We start from the raw sequence: 24,831 nt of genomic DNA on the forward strand, positions 1-24,831 counted from the left end.
TAATATTTGACATCAAGCCACATAAAACATTCTGGAGGAGGAATTTAATCAAAGAAATAACTTTCAGGGCTTTATTTTGACAATAAACCTCAAATGGCAGGCTTCCTAACCAGATTTTTAATTGAGGAGGATGGAGAGAATTCAAACAGGGTCTTTATACAGTTTCCGTAGTTAGGCTGTATTAAGTTTAACTGATACTGATAGTGTAATGTGAGCAATAAAATGGTTCTATTGACAATTTAAAAAAAAAAACTTCTGGAAAGATGTTGACTTAAGAGACAAAACTGCAGTGACAATAACTTTTCTTTTGGTTCCGAGATGAAAAAAAAAATACTCGAAACAATTTGGTGAGTGACATTCAGTAAAGGTCACCAGCTTTTATTTTGAAGGTCTCGAGCGCAGTCGTAACGGAAGTACTTCTTACAGCGAAGCCCTGACCCTCTTTGAACCGAAATGGCGACTGTCTAGACCGTCTTTTTGATCTTTATCCCGCAATTGTGTTTTAAGGGACCCAACCGAGCCACCGTATGTCTGAATGAACCTCTAAATGGAATATTTCACCTGAAGGGAGGACAGGGCAGCGCCGGTTAGCTTAGCATGCTAGCTGCAGACAGAGCAATGGGAGGAGCTTAGCAGCAGCCACTGATGGAAAACTGTTTTTCTCTCACTGTTTGAAAATGTCTAAAACCCAAATCCTGAGAGGTTTCATCAACCAGAGACTGAGTGCAGCTGCTGAAGAGATCTTTGAGCTGTTTGAAAGAACCATAGCAGAGTACGAGGAGCAGCTTTGTCGATCCAAAGAAGAGAACAAGAGACAACAGAAACTTCTGGATGCTGTTTACAATCCACAGCTTCGATTACACAGAGCAGGTTTGTTTACTGTCTGCTTATGTTTGCTTGTGGTTAATAATCTGTGACTTTTAGATAGTGTAAGGGTACAGAGCATGTAGTCATGTAGTAACTGTGTAGCAGAAACAGTGCTTGATGTTCAGACTAAAGATTGGGCAGAATTTTAAACCTCCCCATTTGTTTTAGAACTCCCTGAATCTGTTAATTGATAAAATTGCTCTGTTTTTTTTTAAATATATGTTTTTTTTTAATGTTAAGCCTCAAAAGGACACTACTCCCTACCTTAACTTCAAGCACCATAGCACCATCCTGTGTATTTGAGCATATCCTACTACACATACACTAACTCAGAATCCTGTGGATGTGCAACAACCCCACTCCACCTTATTTTAATTGTAGAATAAATAGCACACAAGAAAATAAAAATAAAAAAGAGCTGAAGTGCTCAGTGTGTGGGAACTCAGCGTAGGAACTAGAGAGTCCCAGTATGAACCAGGTTTGGATTTTGCAGTTGGAGACTTGCTGGGCTGTGCCTTTGAGATGATTTCTTGATGCCCATGGACATTGTTTGCATGTAGTGTAAACATAAATGTAGGTACAGTTAAAGAAGAAGCCACAGTCACCTCACATGTCCAGAAAAATGTTTTTGTTGAAAATATTATAAGATAAAAGAAGATGCATGATGGGTCTATCACAGCTTCCTGTAACTAGTTTTACTGTCAGAGAATTAAATCCTAGAAAAATAAAAGTCATTCTACACAGTTGTGAAATATTCAATATTTCAGCCAGTGACCCCTAGATGGCAGTGTCAGTCCATGAAAGCGCCTGATTCAGTGTTGAGTCAGATCCCTCACAGATAAAAGAGTTATCACTAGGCCTGTCACGATAATCAATAAATGGATTAACCGAACGATAAGTAAAAACGTCCTCGGTAAGTTTGCCAGCCTCGATAAACTGACACTTGCATGCATGTTTGTTTTCCTCCTCTCTTTCAACCAAAGAGGCTGAATGAGAAGATGGCTCACTTCGTCTATCTTTCCTAACACTGGGGTGCATAGGTTCTATAGTGGATTTATCACTGAGTGAGCATCTGTCAAAAATGCGATCTTTGGGGTGAAGACAGGGCTGCTCGCGCGTACACACGGAGAGAGCTGAAGCGAGCGTCCTGAGGGGTAAGGAGGAAACACACACTAATATGAGTAATGGCACGAAAGATACGGTTCTTAAGCCGCCTGCCACAGTCCCAGAGTGGGAATATTTTGTTTTTTTTTATCAGAATGAACAAAGCGTGAGCTCATGAACACCAACGAGCTGATATGTTGCATTTGTTTGAAAAAAGTGGCGACGAAGAAGAAGAAGGGGAGGTGCAGCGGAGCCTTGTTCTTTGACAATCCGCTCTTACTGAGGCTTTTGGTCGGCAAAGTAAATAGAAATAAAAGCGCCAAATGGTGGCGCTCAAAGACAGATACATCGCCAAAGAAATGCAGCCCTTCAATACAGTTGAAAGCCAGAAATGCGAAAAACGTTTGACAGACAGTACGGATTGACTGGGAAAAAGTACATGTTACAAACAATTCAGGAACTGTATAAACTCCCTTTTATTTGGGCTATAGTTTTTATTGTTGTTGTTTTTTTTATTTTTTTTGGAGTTTCGTTTTTTTCTCTAGAGACAGGGTCTATGTTTTATTGTTTTTGATTTGTATTAATTATTTTCATTGACATGTATTTTTTTCTAAAAGAGAGTCCATTTCATTTTCATTGTATTTTTTTCTCTTTCTTGTTTGTTAAATTTATTATATTTTTGGTTAATTTATCTTATTTAAAAGATCCTGACTGTTTAGTTACAGTTAAATACTCTTAAGAAATTAAAGTTTCTTGCTTTTGATATGGTGTACTCACTTTATTATCCTATTTATCATAATTACATCGATGAAAAAATGGGGAAAAAAATCAAAATAATATCGTTAATCGGCAATAATATTTTGGAAAATTATCGTCTAGCAAAATTTGTTATCGTGACAGGCCTAGTTGTCACCTGAAGAATAACCCTCTGACTTTACTGGTAGACTCAGGAGATTTATCATGCTGTGTTTCTGTGTTCCTGCAGATGTCTCGCTGCTGCTGGAAAGTCAAAAAGAGCCTCCTGAGGAGTGGGACCCCAGTCCGCTGCAGGAGGACTCTGAGCCCTCGCACATTAAAGAGGAAGAGGAGGAACTGTGGAGGGATGGGGAGCAGCTTCAAGGACTGGAGAAGGCTGACACCACCAAGTTTTTTTTCCCGCCTGTCTCTGTGAAGAGTGAAGATGAGGAAGCTCAGTCCCCACTTGGATCTTTCAGTGAGGTTAAGACTGAAGAATTTTCTGAACAAGAGACAGAGGGTGGGAGTGATTGGACAGGACATCAGACAGGTTTAAACTCTGTGAAGAACAGTAAAAATGAGACCGACAGGAAGTTTCACAGCTGCTCTGAGTGCGGTAGAACGTTTACAGAGAAACTGAGCCTGGACAGACACATGAAAATTCACACAGGGGAGAAACCTTTCAGCTGCTTTAAGTGTGACCAAGAGTTTGACCAAAAAGTGAATCTGACAAATCATATGATAATGCACACAAGAGAGAAACCGTTTAGCTGCTCTGATTGTGGTAAAAGTCTAAAAACCAAAGAAAATCTGACTGCACACATGAGAGTTCACACTGGAGAGAAACCTTTCAGCTGCTCTGAGTGCACTGCTAAATTTAGATCGAGGAAAAACTTGATTCAGCACATGGTGGTGCACACGGATGTGAAACCCTTCAGCTGCTCCGAGTGCGGGAAAGCGTATAAACACAACTCCACTCTGAAATTTCACATGGCGCTTCACACAGGAGAGAAACCCTTCAGCTGCAGTCTCTGCAGTCAGAGTTTCTCCTGGCCTTCCCAGTTAAGGATACATAAGTGTGCTGCTGGAGGTCAGGAGACAGAGGGTCAATACAGCCAAACTGAGGAGAGGGGAGAGACAGAACCAGGAGCTGATGTAGAGGACTGTGGTGGTCCAGAAGAAGCCAGGAACTCAGATCAGGAAATACGCTCCCATGCAGAGATTGAGGTCAAAATCGAAGACTCTTCAGACCCTGGATATGAAGATAAAGACGGTTTTAGCTCTAAAACCAGAGGGAATTCATTTGGTTTTAGTTTGGACGTGAACAATGGCATCTCTGATTTAAACACCACACCTATTGGAGAAAAACCTTTTATTTGTCCTGTGTGTGGTAAAAGACTGGGCTACAGTGGACATCTAAAGACACATATGAGGACTCACACAGGAGAGAAACCATTTAGCTGCTCTGTTTGTGGTAAAAGATTTACACAGAAGTGCAGTCAGAAACAACACATGGTCCTGCACACAGGGGAGAAACCGTTTAACTGCAGTGTTTGTGGTCAAAGTTTCGCTTGGCGTTCACAGATTAAAAGGCACGAGTGTGTCAAAGGTCAGAGTTCAGAGCTTCTTCTGAATGAAATCTGTGTGAAAATAGAGGCAGAAACAGGAGCTGGTAGAAAATCAAACAGGAACACAGATCAAGTGACACATTTAGGACCAGAAAGTCAGATCAAAACTCAAGATTCCTCTAAACTCAAGAGAGGTGACAATAATATGGAGACCAGCGAATGCCAGTCAGATTTAGACTCTCATGAAAATCATAAAATATCAAAAAGAATCAAGGCGAAAGCGTCTGACAAAAAAAGGTTCAGCTGCTTTAAGTGTAATAAGAGATTTACCCGCCAAAGAAATCTCAAAAAGCACATGAGATGCCACACTGGAGAGAAACCGTTTCACTGCTCAATCTGTGATAAAAGATTTTCTTACAAGGAAACATTAGTCCGCCACAGCAAGTTTCACTTTGACGAGAAACCATTCAGCTGCACTGTCTGCAGCAAAAACTTCTCCAGAAAGGAAAACTTTGCTCGTCACATGAGGTTTCACTCCGGAGAGAAACCTTTTGGCTGCTCCTTTTGCAAAAAACGGTTCACACGAAAAGACCACGCTGTGACTCACATGAGAATTCACACAGGAGAGAAACCCTTCAGCTGCTCTGTTTGTGGAAAACGAACAGGCTGCACGACGAGTCTGAGGGTGCATATGAGGATTCACACGGGAGAGAAACCCTTTAGCTGCTCTGTCTGCAGCAGAAAGTTCACACAGAGAAGCAGTTTGACTGAACACATGGTCCTTCACACGGGAGAGAAAACGTTTGACTGCTCTGAGTGCGGGAAAAGAATGAGCTGCAAGGCCAGTCTGAAGGTGCACATGAGGACTCACACGGGAGAGAAACCGTTTAACTGCTCTGTGTGCAGCAAAGGTTTCACACAGAAAGGGAACTTGAAAGAGCACATGGCGACGCACAAGAAAGAGAAACTAATCAGCAGGAAGTCAGATGTCAGGAGTCATACGCATGTTTCCGAGAGAGCTGCTGGGTCGAGTGAGCCTGTCAGACAATCAGGTGCAGCAGAGCAGTGATACAGCTGAGGTGGTAATAATTAGGAATTATATATCCAGCTGAAAGGTTTCCACTGTCTTTAAGTTTAATAATCTCTGTGTAGAAAAACACTCACATCTTCTGAGAATCAAAGGGTTTAAGTTTCGTTTTTGTTTTCTTAGAGCTGTGAACTCTCAGTGTCATGTTGAAACACAGTGAGCTGAAAAATCAGAGTTAAAGGAGTCATTCTTTAGAATAATAATAACTTGTGATAGGCTTTATCACCGCTAATGTCTTTAACTTAAACTTAAGTAATTATTCCTCTCAGATCTGAGAGAGTCAGCACGCAGAGGCATTCATTCATCCCGGATGTGAAACCTGGAGGAGTGGACGTGTCGCTGAACGTGTTCATTATGAAAACATGAAACTAAACGGTGCTTGTTTGCTGCTTGATATTAACTGTTTAATAAATTAATTACCTGTCTTTGGGTGTTTGTGTATTCTATGTTACAGTCACCAATAGAAACACTACTGAAGCTTTTACATCTTTTCTCGTAGCTCCAGGTGAATGTGTGTGTGTAAGTGTGTGTGTGTTAGATGCTGTAATGAGCATGTCTTATCTCTCTCTGCTGGATGCTGGGACTTAAATACCATCCTGTCTCTGTGATCCCCATTGATAAAGTCTGGTGCGCATTTTGAAGGTTCTCTGAATCAAGGCACAGCTCTTCTCTGATTGGACGATCAGAATTTTTCTTGTTACCCGGTCTCTTTTGACTTGAAATATACATTGATTGCAAATTTGGGCTGTTCACAGAAAGATTGGATTTTGGGTCAAACGGAATCGAGATAAAAGGAACGCTGTGGGGGGATTTTCATATTGCTTTATAATTGCCTCTGATTAGATACGCTGGTCACCCATGTTTTCTGTTCGTTGCTTCTCTTCGATCCAGCTGTATAAACTGTTTCAGCTTAAGCTATCTGAGTCTCCTGAGTCTTCTTCAACAAGTGGTCAAGCTTCCTGAACAACTTGGCGTCACGAACAGGATCTCAACACAATGTCTGGTAAGTGCAATTTTTTTATCTTATTGTGCAACCGTCATGCCTGAGTTTGACGAGATCAGACAGATAACAAATACTGACCTATAACAGACTTGTTTTAAACCAAGAAGATGGGTTTACTTTGTCTTGCAGTTTTTTTTTGTGTATAAAAGTTGGTCCGTACCACAAACTGAACAAAAGAAAGACAACTTAAAAAGTGAAGCCAAACACTTTGTCAGTGGTTCTGTGGGGGAATCTGCCGGCTGCTGTTCTCAGAGTTTAATAAAGGTTGATGAGAGGTCGTGGTGGCGTGTTGCTGCTGTCGATCCTGTTAACGCATAGACGTTGAAGTGACAAAGCCTCGGGGCCGATCAGCGTCTCTGGGGGTCTAATCAGAGAGGACTGATCGATAGGTGATGATCTTAGACTATTTTAAACCTTTGTCTTATAGAAACTTAAACAGGAAGTGGTCTTGTGTGTGAGTGGGAATGGCACCCTCTACTGGAACCCGAAATAAACAACTTAAAACTTTTTATTTATTTTTTTTTTGTGATCCTACATTTATCAATATTTGTTGCTGTTGCTTCACAGAAAAGAATGATCTTTTAATTATTTATATATTTTATTTTATTTTATTTTCAGAGATGTTAAACTTGAAAGCTACAATATGCAACACGGGGTTAATATGTCTCCCTAGGACCACTACAGGCAGGACAATGTGTAAGATAGTCCTCTTAAGACATCCATGACCCCTGGACGCTCCCAGACCATCATCTTTATGCTTCAACTTCCACACAGTGTCAGGTTTTTAGACCTTCAAAATAAAAGAACCAGAAACTTGAAACTCTTTTTATTGAGTAGGTAGGACAACAATAATGCTCTTTTTATTTTGATATAAATGTGAACAAAATTTTTCCTTCTTATTCTTTATTGGTTATTTTGATTTACAGAGTGGTTGCTAGTTTTTCTTTTTCAAATCTCTTCAGTTGAAAAAAATAAATAAAAGCAATACGGAAGTGCCAAAACCAGGTGCAAAAACAGAAGTTCGTCCAGTGACCACTAGAGGCAGATGCTGAAATGTCCACCTGTGGTGTGGTGGTTGTCCTCTACAACTTTAGGAAACAGCCTCTAGTGGATGCTAAAGGAACTGCAGTTTTTGAGACTTTGTCATAGCTTTGTTCAAAGATCTCTTGTTTCAGATTATACACTCTGATGAAGAGGACAGGAAGTGAACGGGAGGAGCCTGACAGGCTGAACCCAGGGCACAGGGCGAGGTTCAAAATGATGAGGTCATCAGAGCCGAGCAGCTTCATGAAGAATCTTTATTAACAAAAATAAATGAATCTGAGGGACGGACACCTGAACGTGACAACTAAGACAGAAACATGCAGAGACAACCAGGTGAGACAGGTGTGTGTGTGTGTGTGTTCGTGTGTGAGAGTGTGTGTGAGTGTGTGTTCAGTAGCATCGCAGGAAGAAGGTGTTGCAGGCCGTTCCTCTCAGACAGTCGCACAGTCGACCGATCCGGGGTCCGTGTTTCATCGCACAGCGCTCGCCAACATCACACTGAGAGAGAAACACACACACAAACACATAGATAGAGGAAGTGATGTCACACACACACACACACACACACACACACACACACACACACACACGCACACGCACATTAAAAATAAAAACAGATGAAGTGGAGTTTGACAGACAGCTGTCAGCTGTGCTCTCACCCGAGGGATGACGCTGGCTTTCTTCTCCACAGAGAGACCGACGGTGCTGTCAGCTTCATCCAGGAATCCCTGCAGAGCCTCAGCCTACACACACACACACACACACACACACACACACACACACACACACACACACACACACACACACACACACACACACACACACACACACACACACACACATAAAGCATACAGGTGCAGGTGAGCGACCCCATCACAAAAACTGACAGAGCTCGATTTAAGAGAAGGAAAATCACCACCAAGCAGAGAACGAAACTTAAGAAGAAACAGAGACAACTAAAATGAAACTCCTGAAAAGTGTCAACACTGCTTCATTAACCAGGGATCACTGGACGTCAGAGAGAAATCTGAGTTATCTCAGAATAACTGCACAAAGCAGCGACACTAATTGGACAGTTAGCATTTTTCTAAATATATAACAGCTTCATCCTTTTAAATGATAAATAATTAAACCCAGAAAATAAACTGCCCGGAGCTGTCCACTCTCTCCAAGTGATGGTTTTAGACACAGCGGTGTAGCAGAGCAGCATTTCATCACATTCAAGTAAGTCAAGACAGTGATGAGACTTTCTTTTAATTATCAGTATTTTTTTTTTTTTTTTTTTTTTTTTGCAATGCAAAATGTTGAAATATTAAACATAATTAAAATAATACTTGATTATTAAAAACTTTGAACAATATATGATAATTATTGTATGAATTGCTTTTTCTTGTTTGTTTTTTACTCTCTTTTTTGTTATTTTAGTAAATTAATATTTTGAGTGTTTTTTTTTTTGTTTTTTTTTACTTTTTTTTGTTTATATTATGATAATATTTTAACCGGTGTGCCTGAGTTTTTTCCTCCAATTTTTTTTAAGAATAATTTGTCATTAATCTATTTTCAATTATTTATTTTATATCATTTTGATAACCTTCAAACACTTTGAGCTGCATTTTATTTGTTTAGGAGATGCTATATCAATTTAAGTCAATTCATATAATTTTATATTGGTGTTTATTTAGTGTGCTTTTTAATTTTTTTTTTCCTTTTTAATTTTTTCTGTCTTAAATTTGTGTCACTTTTTATTCATTTGTGAGTAACACCTTCATCCCCTGAGCTTTCTCTGTCTTCTCTCTTTTGTTGAGTCTAATTTAGTTTGATTTATTCTGTGTCTGGTCCATTAATGCTAAGGCATGTCATTAAATTGATAACCAGTTAATTGTTTTTATTTATTTTTTTTATCTGTAATTTTTTAATTTATTTTTTTGTGTATCTTCTGTATCTGTGAATCAGCATTTATCAGCTTTGAAAATTAAATGAATAAATTACTGGATCATGTTCTTGTATCAGAGAATTCATAATTTTTTTCTACATTTAGATAACTTCTATAACCATGACATGTCGAAATAAAATCCTGATTTAAACACGTACAGAACTCATAATTAATTGTTGGTCTTACATGTGTAGAAAAATGTGTGGTTTGGTTTGTGATCTTTTTTTTCTCTCTGAACGTGATGACGGAGTCTGCGCTGACCTTTAACAGCTGATTACAGACGTTAACGTATTTTATCTCATCATCAGTTTCATATTCCTGCTCCTCTTCTTTTTTTCTGTCCTGCAAGAAATGTTGTCTTACATTTCCTCTGCTACTGTCTCTTGCTCTGACTGGTCCTTCTTATCTCTTTAACAGGCTTTTACACGACTGATTGGTTTCTTCATGAGCGATCAGACAAGCAATAAACTGTTATTGTATTGTATGTTATTTTGATTTAAAGTCTAAAACTCTTTTTTTGTTTGTTTGTTTCTCTCATTTTTGAACCTTTCTTTTTTTCCACAGTTGAAATATAATTTTCATGGCTTTTAATTTAACCAAATTTTTTATCACATTATTCCCAAAATATTCCCATATTTTTTAACTATTATTTTCATTTTATTCTATTTTGTTATTATTATTTTTCTCAATATATTTTTGTATATTTACATATCTTATAATTTAAATTTTTCTACATTCTATCTGCATTTTTATTATTTTCTTGCACCAACACACCAAGTAAAGCTTTTCAAAAACTGGGACTTAAAAACTCTTCTTGAAAAAAAAAAATGGATGAAAATCAAACTTATACACAAGTTTTTAAAGATCTTATATGAAGACAGATGACTCACCAGGTCTTTGGATGTGAGTCCCATGAACGCCTCGTCTGGAGCAGACGGCAGGTGGTTGTCGGCCGACCTCTGACCCTGACAGAGCGATGTCATGACTGAGAAACAGACGGACAGGTAGATGAAGGCTCGGACGCTCTCCATGTCACGTTTCAAAACCTAAAAGAACAGAGAGTTTTATGTTACACGTCTGAACCTGAGCGAGGATCTGTGAGCTGGAGCTGAACTCACGATGTGACGAGATCTTTCAGGAAGTAAACACAATATTCTTCTTCTTCTTCTGTGGTGTCTTTTCCGCTGCGGCTTCTCCTTCCCTCAGATTTCCTCTCCTCTTCCTCTTCTCCTGTTTTTATATCCTCCTCCTCCTCCTCCTCCTGGACGTCTTCCTCCTCCCCCTGATGACTCCTGCTCATTATTCATGTATTCTGCGTGTCAGATAAAGCTGATTGATGGTGTGTTTGTGTGTTAATATTAAACAGGTCGATGCTGCATGTTTACCTGTGTGCTGTCACGGGGGGTCAAAGGTCACCCTGTGAATCACAGGTAAAGATCAGAGTATCCTCAGAGGAGCAGGGCAGACACTTGTTAGTTCATCTTCGTCTTTTTATGGCTGATATTGATCAGTTATTGATTTGTTAATGAGCGCGTCTGATGATGAGAAGAAGAGACGACAGAAAGTCTCTCTCCGTCCTTTTTTTCATCTTCACAGGGGAAAATGTGGTCAGAGCTAAATAAAAACAGCCTGACAGAGCTGGATGTAATGACTTTAAGGGTAAAAACACATCGATTCATTAACAGCTCCTCTCTTCACCTGATGATTAAACTACAGCTGCTTTCTGCCAAGGATCAAAGGTCAGGAGCCCCGGGACTCTCTTCTTCTGCTCCACTTTTTTCTTCTCAGTTTGCAGAGAATTCTCCCATAATCCACCTGGGCCTGACCTCAGAGCTGTGTTTCAGGATGACGCAGGAGGAAACGCTTTGTGCCCTTTTCTTCATCTGATTTGCGTTGCGGGGCGACCTGTGGCTCTGACATGTCGACCCGATCAGAGCAAGTTCAGTCTCTGCTTTCATCTCAACTCTCATTAACGGCTAAATGTCAAACTGAGCGAAGCAACAGAGCTACCTCCAGAGACTCACACCTGAAAGTCTGTCAGGTACAAATTAAAGTACAAGAACATCTCCCTGAAAGGCAAAAAACCCCACACACATAATAAATTTTTTATTATTCTTCACACAAGTAAGTGCTCGTCTTCATTATTGGATGAAAACTAGAGAAAACAACGCTTTTGAAGAGGCAGATGTAAATCATAAAATACTTTATTCCTCACCAGGATAATCTGAATTTCATGATACCGACGCTCAGCTCCTTCAGATTTAAATTTGACTGTATTTTGGACTCCACGACCTTTGTTTGACTGTTTGATCCGTGGTTCAGCCCCCTGTTTATACAGCGAGATAAATGTTCAGACGCAACGTCAGAGTAAGCGTACAGTCAAGGCTGAAGCCGACATCACACTCGCTGTTTTTATTCAGTTTTATTCAGAAAACCACAGAAGAGTAAGAAAAGTAGACATCTGTGCCCTGAGCTTCAGTAACCTTCAGGGGGAAAATGATCAAAAAACAAAGCAGACACAACCTTCAGCTCAGGGTTTCAGAGAAAAGGAATTTGAAATGATAGACTCAGTGACGTAATGATTTCTTCAATGTAGGTAATTGTGTTTATGTAAAGAAGTAAAATGATCCTTTAATTTTAGAGACAGCATATTCAGAAGCACTAAAAATGTGAAGACAGTGACAACATGCTGTTAATGCATATTGACAACTAACTGATGGCATCCAAATGCCGAAATATTTAATGGCCTCTATAATATTTTACAGCAAGTGTGGTACGCTCCCGCCTCTGTCACAGTCTATTGCTTTTGTAATATTCTCTGGCTCTGTAATATTTTCTGACCTCCACATTATTGTTCGGCCTCTTGAAGATTCTCTGGCCACTATCACATTCTCCAATCACTGTAAGATTCTGCAGCCTCTCTAAAATTCTATGACCATTGTCACATTCTCTGGTATCTGTGGTATTTTATGGTTACTGTGACATTCTCTGGCCACTGTCTCAATATCTGGCATCTGAAATATTCTCAGGCCTCTGTAATAGTTTATTGTTTTTGTAACATTATCTGACCTATGTAAAATTGTCTGGCCTCTTTAAGATTCTTTGGCCACTCTAACATTTTCTAGGCACTGTAAGATTCTCTAGCCACTGTAAAACTCTACGACTAATATCACAGTCTCTGATATCTGTGGCATGTTATGGTTTCTGTGACATTCTCTGGCCACTGCCTCATTATCTGGTATCTCAATTACTTTCTGGCCTCTGTAACAGTCTTTTCCTTTGTAACATCCTTTGGCCCTATATCATTTTCTGACCTCCATAAGATTCTCTGGCATCTGTATGATTCTCTAGCCACCCTAACATTTTCAAATTACTGTCAGATTCTACAGCCCCATTAAAATCCTATGAATTATGTTACATCCCTGATACCTGTGGCATTTTATAGTAACTGTGACATTCTCTGGCCGCTATTTCATTATCTGGCATCTGTATAACTCTCTGGCCTCTGTAACAGTCTATTGCTTTGGTAATATTCTCTGGCCATAGTTATATTTTCTCACCTCCACTACATTCTCTGGCCTCTGTATTTTTCTCTTGCCACTCTAACATTCTCCAATTACTGTAAGATTCTCCATCCTCTTTAAATTTCTTTGACCACTGTCACATTCTCTGGTATCCTTGGCATTTTGTGATTACTGTGCCATTCTCTGGCCACTGTCTTAATACCTGGCATCTGTATTACTTTCTGGTCACTGTAAAAGTCAATTACTTTTGTATCTTTCTTTGGCCTTCAGATCATCCTCCGACTTCTGTTAAATTTTCTGGCCTCTGTAAGATTCTCTGGCCACTGTAACATTCTCCAATCACTGTAAGATTCTCCAGCCTCTTTAAAACTCTACTAATACTATCGTAACTATCTCTGATATCTGTGGTATTTTATGGTAACCGTGACATTCACCGGCCACTGTTTTTTTGTCTGGCATCTGTTTTACTCTCTGGCCTCTGTAAAAATCAATTACTTGTGTAAAATCTTCTGGCAAGTGTAATGTTCTCTGGCCACTGTAATATTTTCTGACTTCCATAACATTCCCCGCCTCTGTAAAATTCTCTGGCACCTGTAACATTTTCCAATCACTGTAAGGTTCTCCAGCCTCTTTTAAATTCTATAACTGTCACTTTTTTCTGATATCTGTGGAATGCAACATTCTTTGATCTCTGTAAGATTTTCTGACCTCTGTAACATTCTCTGGCCACTGTAACATTATTCAGTTACTGTAAGATTCTCCAGCCTCTTTAATTTCTATAATGGCATTTTATAGTTACTGCTACATTCTCAAGCCACTGTCTCATCATCTGGCATCTTTATTACTCTCTAGCCTCTGTAACAGTCCATTGCGTTTGTATCATTCTTTTTGGAGTCTATGCCATTTTCCGACCTCTGCAACTTTCTCTGGCCTCTCTAAGATTATCTTGCCACTCTCCAATCACAGTGAGATTCTCCAGCCTCTTTGAAGTTTTATGACTTATGTTACATTCTCTGATATCTGTGGCATTTTATTGTAACTGTGACAGTCTCTGGCCACTGTTTTAGTGCCTGGTATCTGTATTACTCTCTGGCCTCTGTAAAAATCAATTGCTAGTGTAAAATTTTCTAGCAGGTTTAATATTCTCTGGCCACTGTAATATTTTCTGACTTCCATACCATTCTCTGGCCACTTTAAGATTCTCTGGCCTGCATAAAATTTTCTAGGCACTGTAAGATTATCCAGCCTCTTTAAAACTCTATAACTAATGTAACCATCTCTGATATCCGTGGCATTTTATGGTAACTGTGATATTCTCTGGCCACTGTCTCATTATCTGGCATCTGTATTACTTTGTGGCATCTGTAACAGTCTATTACTTTTGTAACATCCTCTGGCCTTTATATCATCTTCCGACCACTGTAACATTCTCTAGATTCTGTAAGATTCTCTGGCCACTGTAGTATTCTCCAATCACTGTAAGATTCTCCAGTTTCATTAAATTTCTATTACTTATTTAACATGTTTCTGATATCAGTGGCATTTTATGGTTACTGACATTCTCTTGCCACTGTCTCATTATCTGTCATCTGTTACTACAGAATAGTCTATTGCTTTTGTAATATTTTCCGGCCTCAATGTCATTTTCTGGCCTCTGTAAGATTCTTTGGCCAATCTAATATTCTCCAATAACTGAAATATTCTTCAGCCTTTTAAAAAATCTATAAATAATGTTACATTCTTTGTAACATCTGTGGCATTTTTTGGTAACTGTGTCATGCTCTGGCCACTGTCTCAATATCTGACATCTCTGTATCACTCTCTGGTCGCTTTAAAAGTCTACCGCTTTTGTAGGATTCTCTTGCCAGTGTAACATTCTCTGGCCCTGTAATATTTTCTGACCTCCATAACATTCTCTGGCCTCTGTAAGATTCTCTGGCAACTCTAACATTGTTACAGTCTCTGATATCTGTGGCATTTTGTGGTTACTTTGACATTCTCTGGGCAACTGTCACATTATCTGGCATCTATATTATTCTGGCCTCTGTTGCAGTCTATTGCTTTTGTAACATTCTCTGGCCTCTATATCATATCCTGGCCTCTGTAAGATGCTCTGGCCACTGTAACATTCTCCAATCACTGAAAGATTCTCCAGCCTCCTCAAAATTCTATGAACAATTGTACATCCTCTGTTTCCAATCTATCGGAGGCTTTTATGGTGACCGTGACATTCTCTGGCCCCTGTCTATCTGGCATCTGTATTACTCTCTGGCCTCTGTAACAGTTTATTGCTTATGTAACATCCTCTGGCCTCTATGTCATTATGTGACCTCTGTAACATTCTCTGGCCCCTGTAACTTCAGCTAGCCTCATTAATATACTACGGACACCGTAAGATTCTCTTGCCTCTGTTGCATTCCCTGACCTCTTGAAAATTTTCTGGACACAGTTACATTCTTTATGTCCACCTTGGTAGACATCCTAATGGTTTGAATGTCTTCTGACTGCTGTAATGGCATTTTAAAAACCCAGTCTCCTGAGAATTACAGTGGTTTTGTGTTTATTCCTCCGGTATTTGAGAAAACGTGAGTTTACTGTTGATGTCATATCTTGGAGACAGCTGTTCCCTCTCTGTGCTCATCAGTTAATCATCTCCATCAGAGGAGAGGCTGTCAGTTCACTGATGGAGCTGCTGAAACCTCAGAGTGTCACTGAGAGCCACTGATGGAGGAGTGTGTAGAGGAGTGTGTGTAGAGGAGTGTGTGTCTATGTGTCTGTGTTATCTGCAGGCAGCAGAGTTTTACTGAAGGTCACAGACTGAAGTCATGAAACTCAAACGTCTTTAGACTCCATCACACATCAAACACACCTTTCATCACCTGTGTGTGTGCATGTGTGTGCATGTGTCATATATCCTGTTTTATTCAGGCCTGCATTCAGCACAGTCGACAGTAATTAATAGATTTTAGATCAGACAGTTCATGTAGCTTTTAACGCACAGGAAAAATGGCAGAATGCTGGGCTCTGTGATTGTTCGTTGGTAAGTGAAATGCATCTTGGGAGATGTAGTTAGCATCCCTTTCAGACCACACTCTCCCTGCAGTTTTTAAATCTGTAAATCAGATGTTTTTCTTTTGTTCTGTCAGATCAACCGCAGAGTTTCATATTCACTGATTGTTGATTTCTGGTGTACAGTGGCGGTGTCCTTCAGTAGGAGCGGTTGGGTAGAAACGAGAAGCGCCATCATCAGTAAGTTGAAGTTGCTGGTCTCACTCTTGGCGCCGATTCCTCCCAGACTGAAATAAACGCAGAGCCCGAGGCGTCCGTCATGCAACCTCTCGGCCCTCGTCATCACTCCCTGTGGGGCGCTGACACTGACGTAGTTTTTCTTTCACAACAGACATCTCTGATAACAATCAAACACGACACCGTCAACCACCACACACCAGAAATAAACCAGAATAAACCAGTAAAACCAGAGCCTGAGGGGCCGGAGTAACTGTTTTCACACGTCAACATTTGAAAACCTGACACTTCACTATCCAAGTGTATCAAAAAAAAAAAAAAAAAAAATCAACTTGACGTTTTATAGAATAAACAGAGGCTGTTAAGTATTTTTAAATGATTTTATTGAAAAACAAATATTAAAGTAAAGCGTAAAGGTCTGTTCTAGATTGTTCTGCAGGTTTTCTTTGCATATTTCTCATATATTTGTTCTGATGAAACAGATTTTCTGTTCAAAGGAAGTTGGTATTTTAAAATAATGTTCTCCTCTAACACTGCTCTACATCTCTGGCACACACACACACACACACACACACACACACACACACACACACACACACACACACACACTTTAACAAACAGCAGCGGAAAAACATCAAAAAGCAGAACATTTAAATAAAAGACTCTTATTTTGAAATTTCAGAACAATCTAGAACAGAGTAAACAAATCTTGAAGTGCCGTTTGTTGACAAAGTGCAGCGAGACTGAAAAAAAAGTGAATTGGTGGATGAAATAAAAACAGGTGAGAGAAGACAGGAGGATAGGTGACTTTTCAAAATAAAAGCCTTTTTTCCTCATCATATTCAGTTAAATGTATTAGATTTTCAGAATAAAAGCTTGGTGTGGCTGAGAGTAGGGGATGCTGCGTTTCTTCTCTTCTGGAGTTCATACATGACATTATACACTATAAATAAATGTAATCTGGATTATAGTCGTTTGGTTTTCTGGGACCCCCCCCCCCTCTTTTTTTTTTTCTCACGAGGATCAGCTAATCCTGATCCAGATCATGTCTGTCCTGGTTTTTAAATAAATCTGGATTATATTGGCTTGATTGAGATACAGACATTTATAGAAATTCAAAAGGACAGAGCTCTGAAAGGAAAGACATTCTTTGTCTGCAGGGGGCGCCAGAGCCTCATTATCAGAAACAGTCTTACAGCTGCTTTAAATGGCAAGTTTCTGTTAACGTTCCATCTTGATGTATAAAATAAAACGTTTCATTTTTGCCTTCAAATATCAGTTGGGGGAGGATCTTTGTTTCTTTTTGGTCTTATGTTAAATAAAAACAGTGAAAAGTGAGACGTGACTCCAGGTGTGAGGAAACTCGACTCTGTGGTGCTAAAGAAGCTTCGCGATTGGCTGAGGTCAACCTGTGAGCCCGCCCTCAGGGACTCAGGGAACTCCTTTCTGTTTTAGACAGTGAGGTTAAAGGTCAAAGGTCACAGAGAAGGCGGCGACCTCTCCCACCTCAGGCCAGGTGACCCGTGCTGGTTCCTGCTGATCCAGAATCAGCTAGAAGCAGAAAACAGAACAAATCAGGAGGGACAGATGAAAACGTTTCTGTTTGTGCATCATGTTGCTGCAGCCCCTTCATAAACTCTGTGAGGCTGCAGCTCCACCTGCTGGACACCGACAGACACCACATCTCTATATATACTGCTCCTGGTTCCCTTGAACATCTATGAAATTTAATTATGAGTGCATTCTCACCTGCAGTGTGTGTGTCAGCCTCATAGTGTGTGCTGTAGCTGCTGTGTGTTCAGGCTGATCAGAATCATCAGGGTCCAGGCCAGCGTCCAGATTTCCTACAGACAGTGAACACATCATCAGAGACAGACACACAAACTCGTCTTTGATTTTTTTTTTTTTTTTGTTGTTGCTTCTGATTATTTCTGATGATCTCTCGACAACTTTAAAACTTTTGAGGGGCAGGCAGTTCTGGAGTGTTCTGGAAGATTTTGTGAGTGCACATGCAGACAGATTTATGATTGGCTGATTGCCCAGACAGAGGCGGGGCTTATGATACACATCAGATATTCATGCTGACTTGAAGCTTAACTTATTTTGTTGGTGTTTTTATTTTCTAAAATTTTTGGGGTCTTTAAGAAATATATCTACAGAAGCATATAGCTGTTACACCATGATGAAAACATGAAGTTTCCTGTTATATCAGTAGGTTTTTTAAGTAGTAACAAAATATTTTTATGTTATTGCGAAATACAAGTTTGTTGGTATAAAAACCCAAAACTTTTGCATATTTTTTTTTTTAACGATAAACTATCTATGTAATGAAAACTGTTCATGGTTGGCCCAAAATAGGGATACACCACTGTGTATTTCTAAAAAGTAGGGTTGAACCTACTTTTTGTACAACCTGGTTAAAAATGGGAAATATATATATATATATATATATATATATATATATATATATATATATATATATATATATAAACTTGTACTTATATAGATTGTGAGATCACATTGTTGAGGAGGCTCAAAGCCCACCAAATTTTTAACATGGCTCCTCCTACAAACAACAAGCCTCGAAACACTGTATCAGAAACCAGTGGGTGATGTCATAGAGACCACATCCATATGTCATACTGTTTATAGTTGAACCCAAAGATGGCATAACCTCGCCATATCTTAACCTAACAGGAAGTAGAATTTTATCAAGTTGAGTAAGTGAGCCGTAATCCCATTGTAATCCTGTTTCCCAATTCAAATACAAGTTTAGCAATGTAAGTAATAAAAGCACAACATTAAACCTTCTACTCTACAAAAAACACAAGTTTTGAAATATTTTTTTATAACAAGATAACTCAGACGCTGTATTGTTGAAAAATAACTTTTCATGTTAAAACATGATAATAGGTAGCAGTAGCACATATACAGCTTCTGTATATATCCACCAGTTATCCTTAATCTGCTTTAGATAGGTAAATTGTGCATAAATTCATCCCATACATTTGGTATGAACAGAGAAACAAACTATAGAGCAGCAAAGTCTCTGTACCAGGCTTTAAACTTGTTTATTTCTGCTCTAAAGTTTTTAACATGGGGCTCTATGGTGACGGACTCACTGCTGGAGACAGCCTCTAGTGGATGTTTGAGGAACTGCAGTTTTTGGGACTTTCACAGGCTTTGTTTTCCAACTCTGTTTCTGTTTGGTGGCTGACATATGAGAAAGTAATTTTGATGATTTGCTTGCACATAATAGAGAGTCTGATGTGGTTGAATTTCAGACTGAGGCTACAGTCACAACAATCATACTCACATCATCTGATTTAAAACACATGTCCCTGAAACAAAGAAAAAAAAGGAGTCTTTGTTTTATTTTTCTTAACTTTTTAAACTCTTTTCTTCCTCTGGTGGATTTTTATTTAAAGAGGAACCATCTGTCGTAAGATTTATTTTGTTTTCTAGAAACTGAACTCAGAGGTTCCTTCAACATGTCTGCATCCTCCGACCTCAGAAACCACACAGCGGGTTTAACAGAGTCCACACTCTGTCCTCCAGCTGTGTGCTGTCTGATTTATTCTGTTCTGTGACACAAAGGCCAAAACACACACACACACACATATGTACACACATATTGTTGCTGGATTTATTGTGTTTTGTAACGCACTCTGATTGCAACATAGAGTTTAGAATGCTGGATTTAAAGATGTGACAAAGTGTTGGAGCTTGTTGATGCTGGCAGGGATCAGCTTCATATTTATAGGCAACAGATGGACACACACATACACACACATACACACACACTCACAGCTGTATTGTGCCACATCACTAGTTTCATAAATAATCCATCCAAAGATGAACCGTATGTTCGAATCCACAGGCTGCTCTTCGTGTCTGATGGAAATCAACTGATTCTTAAAAACTTTGCGTGTTCCTCTGACACGGCTCAGCTGGACTTTAAGGTCCAGGTCGGATTTAAAAGTCAGAATCAGATAAAGCTGCAGATTAATTTTTCCCTCATCTTGGATCTTTGAGCGGATTCTTACCGGACAGAGAGGAAGCGATGCTGCACCACGCTCATCGACTTTCCCCCGCTCAGTTGGCACTTTGGTTATTACTATCTTTGTAGTCACTTCCTGTTCCTCCTGCTGTCCTCCTGTGTCATCCTCTTCGTCGTCCTCGGGGTCGATGAACAAGTCAGTGAGCCTGTCCAGGTCCTCGCTGCTGGTGTTACCTGAGAACAGCAGATTATTCACTTTACTTCTACTAAAATTTACTTTAAAAGGTTGATAAATGTGTACACACCCCAAGTGTGCAGAGTGTGTGTGACTTACTGAAGAAGCTGTACTCGAAGGTGGCGTTGTAGTCCATGTCGTAGTCTGGAGCGGGCGTGAAGTCGTAATACTGAGCCTGACACACTGAAACACAGAGGACACACAGCTCAGGGAGGTTAGCATCCACCAGGAGGGAGCGTTGATCCCAAATTTTAAAAACACCAGCTCGTTTTCTTTTGTTGTTATTTAAAAACACTGGACGTTCTCCAGTGTGTAGGTGGTTCTGATGGGTTTGTTTGTATTTCTCTAAAATCTTTTGGGACAGTTTTCCTTCCCACTCATTTCACTCATTGCTAAGCTAGCAGTTCCCCTCTGCCTCCAGTCTTTATGCTAAGCTAGCTAACCATATGTTGGACCCACAAGCATGCACACAGAGATCAAACTGAAATAAAAGGTGTGTCTGATATCCAGCTATTTTTATTTTCCATGCGATCTGCCACCTCTGCATTTTTCCCCACCAGCCGCTCATCCTCCAACGTCTGCCTTCAATATAAACTCTGTGTGTGTCTGTGTGTGTCTATATGTGTGTGTTCACAGAGTGGTGGGTGTGTTGTTGAACAGAGTGATTGTCTTCTAGAGTGATGGAAACCAACAGCTCAATCTTACTTTACAGGAAACTTACAAATGCTAAAACAAACAAAAGAAACAAACAGTCCTGCCAGAGGATGTTGCTCAGTGTTGCCAACTCCTCGGTGAGGAAAGTAGCTATTGGCTGTCCTGGAAGTGGCTCAACGGCATCATCATCTAATTTCCATAATTAGCCATTTACATGTAGTTCTCATGGGCTCACAACCCTCTGCTCCTTGAGAGGCGTAAGATCAGGAAGTGGTTTCACATCAGAGTCTCCAAACTCCACAAAAAGTTGCTAGATTTGTCGCTGTTCTGTTTGCGTTTCCACAGCAAACTGTGCCCTCTCGTGGTAGGCGGCGTGTAAGCAGGACGCCAAAAGCCACAGCTGTTGAACAATAGCGTGACGTCGTAGCTGCCCGACACAGTATACCCCGCTAATAAATCCAACAAAGAAGCAAAACGCGACACAGTAAACAAAGAGCACAGATGGAAGACATGCAGCATTTTGTCCTCTCTGTGATTGGCATGTAGCTCTTTGATACAAAGAACAATCGAGCTTTGTTTCAGAGAAGACTGTGTGCCGCCAGGAGAAATGCAGCCGCGTTGGGGTAAAGTGAAGATTCTTTTGGCAACGATACAAAAGGGTCCCAAAAAGTGGGATGGCTTGTCTTGGTTATTTGGGGATCTGTCCCAGGATCAGTCAGTGGAAATGCCACAAAATACGTGCCGTACCGAGACAAACCAAACCGGCTATTGTCACTAGAGGGGTTAAGACCTTGCTAAATAAAGCCACAAAGTTGCTAAGTTGGCAAAACCAGCGTCTTCCAGGCTCACATGGACTATTCCGTTTCTACTCCATAGACCCCTTTACTCATTGTAAACAGTTAAGGATACAGTCATGTTTCAGCCAAGTTAGTTCTGCAGAGTAAAACAGTCTGTCAAGCTACACCTGAGAGTAAACTACCAAAAACTGCAGAGTTTAACTAAAAAAATCATTTTGATGATAGTTTGACTGTTTCTTTGAACAATCAGTTGAACTTCCTCTGATTATTTACTCTTTACGTTAAGTCCAAAGTGTCATATTTGGTCATAACCTCGACCTCCAAGTTTTTCATCAACTCCAAAAAGTAAAAACTAGATTAAGAGTTTTTCAATTAATTGGCTTATTTACAGTCAGACCTGGTAAACTGAGGCTGATACACAAACACATTTGATAACTCACAGACAGTTTAGGTTTTCTTCCCTATGTAGAATAGTTTAGCCACAACTACCCACAACTGGTTGCTGCAACAATATAGTTTAACTTTCGACAACATTTAGTAATTAGTGCTGAATATTCACCTAGAGCTGGGTCTGAGACCTTCTGACTCATTCTACCCCTGAGGACAAAGAGGAGAAGGCTCAGACTAAGGGCCTAAGTGTTCCCTGATCAGATGAGTCTTCAGACATCTCTTAAAGTAGAAAGGGACTCTGTGGATCGTATAGAGTTAGGGAATTCAGTCCACAATTTGGGAACAACAGAGGAGAAGAGTCTGGCTAGAGATTTGGAGCCGTGCTGGGCTGGGAGCACCAGGCGTCTTTTACAAGCAGAGCGTAGTGAGAGAAGGAGTGTAGACCTGGATGAGGGACCCAGGTAGGAAGGAGTTGTTCTTGTCAATGTTTTGTAAATCAGAAGAAGAGAGATTAACAGCAGGGTGATATGTGTTGTTTTGGGCTGGTTAAAGACCAGGCATGCTGCTGCATTCTGGGTAATCTGCAGAGGTTTAAATGACTGTCCTAACTGTAAAGGTCTCCAGTTAGCACAGTCACTCTTTACTCCATAACACTGGTAGCTCTGTAATGGTCAGAGCTCAATAGAAGTTAACTCTTCAGAGGAGTAACGTTTCAAAAAAGCGACCAGAGAAAAAACGAGACATTTTTCAACTGCTTAGAGTTTGAATTCAGGGTTCAAAAAACACCAGCGTATCTGAATATATAAAGCTAAACAACACTTCCATCGAAGAAATGGAAAAATCATTGATTTTGAGAAATAAACCACTTTAAATGTCAAACAAGAGAAGTTCTGACAGAGCACACACACACACACACACACACACACACACACACAAACACATCTTTAGTGCTTCATAAGGACAGTGATTTGTTTGTTCTGTGTGGTCAGTAATTATCAGAGCAGCTTGAAGTAAACGATAAATTAATCCACCATCAGAGGAAAGTAAAGAGTTTAAATGTTGCTCCAAAATCTTCTAAGAGAGAACTCTGCAAAATGTCCTCACCAGAAGGAACTTCCATCAAGAGTTGGGCCTTACAAACACATACAAACAAGAACAAACACACACACTCACACAGACTCAGAGTCTGATGGAGGATCTGTGTGTGTCACTGTGTTTGGCAGCAGGTTGCGTGTTTATGTTGTCGTCTGTGTTTCCCATCAGAAGCTCTCGGAGTTCATCTGAGTCATGATTTATTTGACTTTTACTCAGTTTTCTGCGTGTCTGCTCTTTCATCTGTGATATTTTATTCCATTTATGAAAACATTTCATTTTTCTTGAAAGAGTTTTTCGTCTGAACTCTGAGTCTCTCAGAGTTTCTCAGAGACTCTCGTGAACTGAGATTCTCACGGAGAGAAACAGGAAACAGTTCTTTATGATCGACCTCGAGAGTTTCAAGACAAACATGCTGATTGGAGCAGAATTTATGAGCAGAAAAGAGGTGAAACGTGAGAAAAATGTGCGTTTACATCCTGCAGGATGTAAATCACACGGCCTGCTGAAGTCTGAACCAGGAGCAGCTCCCAGCAGGATACTGGTCTGAGTGGAAACTGTCATAAAGTCTGATCCAGCTGAAGGGTTTTCACAGAGGTGTGACCACAGGGGAGCTGAACACGGACTCCACACGACCCCGTACAGAGCTCCGCTTTTCAGCAGTTTGTGCTCCAGCAGCGCTTCAGTTGGAGCAGAAGGTGCTGCCCCCTGCAGGCCAGGAGCTACAGGTGGTGCCCAATCGTCAAACAATCACAGTTTTGTTCTTGTCACTCACACCCTCACCCTCTGACAGGTGACGCTGACGGAGATCGTCTGGGATATCCACCTGTCACTGATCATCCAACTGTGGCTCTCTGGTGTTTATGGGACGGTCTAAAGCTCCAACACTTCACAGATACAAACACGAGACAGATGTTTAGATTCTTTGGCCTACACCTCCTGCTCACCCACATCAGCTCTGCAGAGTTTTTTTTAGAGAAATAAAGAATAATAAACAAACTAAGCTCAGATCACATCAGCTGTGTTTGTGCCATTAACAGATCCCGCAGCAGCTCAAACCTCATTTTTGTCCACTGATAGCTTGAGTCAAGATATTTCTCTGTACTTTTCAAGTGAATGTGGCTCATAATAAGTCTAATAAAACAATTTCTGACTAAAAAATAAAACAAAATTGGGTCAATTTTAGTGATACTTTGTGTGTTTCCCTCAAACACCTTCGCCCACTGTCATAAAGATCTTTCTAACTCTACTTATCTTTGCTAACTTTTCCCAGGATGCAAAGCGACAAGGAAATGTATTCATTCAATGTTGGAAACGTAACCTCACTCTTCATTTTATTGATAGACTCTCAAGTTTGAACAGACCACTGCAGAATAACTGCTGACTGTGGGTTGGAATCAACATTATCACAAACAGTTTAACCCGTGTTTTAGCTCGTGCTCTATCACTCTCTTGTGTTTAGCTTTCTTCCGCTCTGACCTCCTTTTTCTTTTTGATTGTCCAGCTCCACGGTCCACCGTTATTACAAAACCAATCACAGAAATCCTTTAAC

General features: G+C 40.1%; 3 protein-coding genes across 3 annotated transcripts in view; 1 reads left to right on the plus strand and 2 right to left on the minus strand.

Moving 5' to 3' along the window:
* Positions 1 to 409: 409 nt before the first annotated feature.
* Positions 410 to 5,799, plus strand: LOC141802821 (uncharacterized). Its single transcript, XM_074686580.1, has 2 exons — positions 410 to 870; positions 2,957 to 5,799. The coding sequence occupies exons 1-2, from the start codon at positions 678 to 680 to the stop codon at positions 5,341 to 5,343; spliced, it is 2,580 nt and encodes an 859-aa protein (XP_074542681.1). The 5' UTR covers positions 410 to 677; the 3' UTR covers positions 5,344 to 5,799.
* A 1,448-nt stretch (positions 5,800 to 7,247) lies between these two features.
* cart4 (cocaine- and amphetamine-regulated transcript 4) lies at positions 7,248 to 10,539 on the minus strand. The gene is made up of 4 exons (XM_074686626.1): positions 10,460 to 10,539; positions 10,232 to 10,387; positions 8,068 to 8,151; positions 7,248 to 7,906 (listed from the first exon to the last, which is right to left on the minus strand). The coding sequence occupies exons 2-4, from the start codon at positions 10,370 to 10,372 to the stop codon at positions 7,799 to 7,801; spliced, it is 333 nt and encodes a 110-aa protein (XP_074542727.1). The 5' UTR covers positions 10,373 to 10,387; positions 10,460 to 10,539; the 3' UTR covers positions 7,248 to 7,798.
* A 5,986-nt stretch (positions 10,540 to 16,525) lies between these two features.
* The window catches only part of LOC141802853 (uncharacterized), a 12,464-nt gene continuing 4,158 nt past the window's right edge, over positions 16,526 to 24,831 (minus strand). The window contains exons 2-5 of the mRNA XM_074686624.1: positions 20,446 to 20,529; positions 20,158 to 20,345; positions 17,861 to 17,955; positions 16,526 to 17,662 (exon numbers count right to left, since the gene is read on the minus strand). Of these exons, the coding sequence (XP_074542725.1) occupies positions 17,881 to 17,955; positions 20,158 to 20,345; positions 20,446 to 20,529 (347 nt within the window). The 3' untranslated portion in view covers positions 16,526 to 17,662; positions 17,861 to 17,880. The remainder of the gene's footprint in view (positions 17,663 to 17,860; positions 17,956 to 20,157; positions 20,346 to 20,445; positions 20,530 to 24,831) is intronic.

The sequence above is a fragment of the Halichoeres trimaculatus genome, unplaced genomic scaffold, assembly GCF_033239565.1.
Source record: "Halichoeres trimaculatus isolate MK-OKI-2021-1 unplaced genomic scaffold, fHalTri1.1 fHalTri1_scaffold_14, whole genome shotgun sequence".
In the NCBI taxonomy this organism is placed as follows: Eukaryota; Metazoa; Chordata; class Actinopteri; order Labriformes; family Labridae; genus Halichoeres; species Halichoeres trimaculatus.

Excerpts from the sequence above, each read along its gene's own strand:
- LOC141802821 (XM_074686580.1), top strand. The coding sequence starts at position 678 with ATGTCTAAAACCCAAATCCTGAGAGGTTTCATCAACCAGAGACTGAGT. Across the intron at positions 871-2,956 it reads GCTTCGATTACACAGAGCAG|ATGTCTCGCTGCTGCTGGAA; the intron begins GTTTGTTTACTG and ends GTGTTCCTGCAG.
- cart4 (XM_074686626.1), bottom strand. The coding sequence starts at position 10,372 with ATGGAGAGCGTCCGAGCCTTCATCTACCTGTCCGTCTGTTTCTCAGTC. Across the intron at positions 8,152-10,231 it reads GACTCACATCCAAAGACCTG|GCTGAGGCTCTGCAGGGATT; the intron begins GTGAGTCATCTG and ends GTGTGTGTGTAG. Across the intron at positions 7,907-8,067 it reads AAGCCAGCGTCATCCCTCGG|TGTGATGTTGGCGAGCGCTG; the intron begins GTGAGAGCACAG and ends TTTCTCTCTCAG.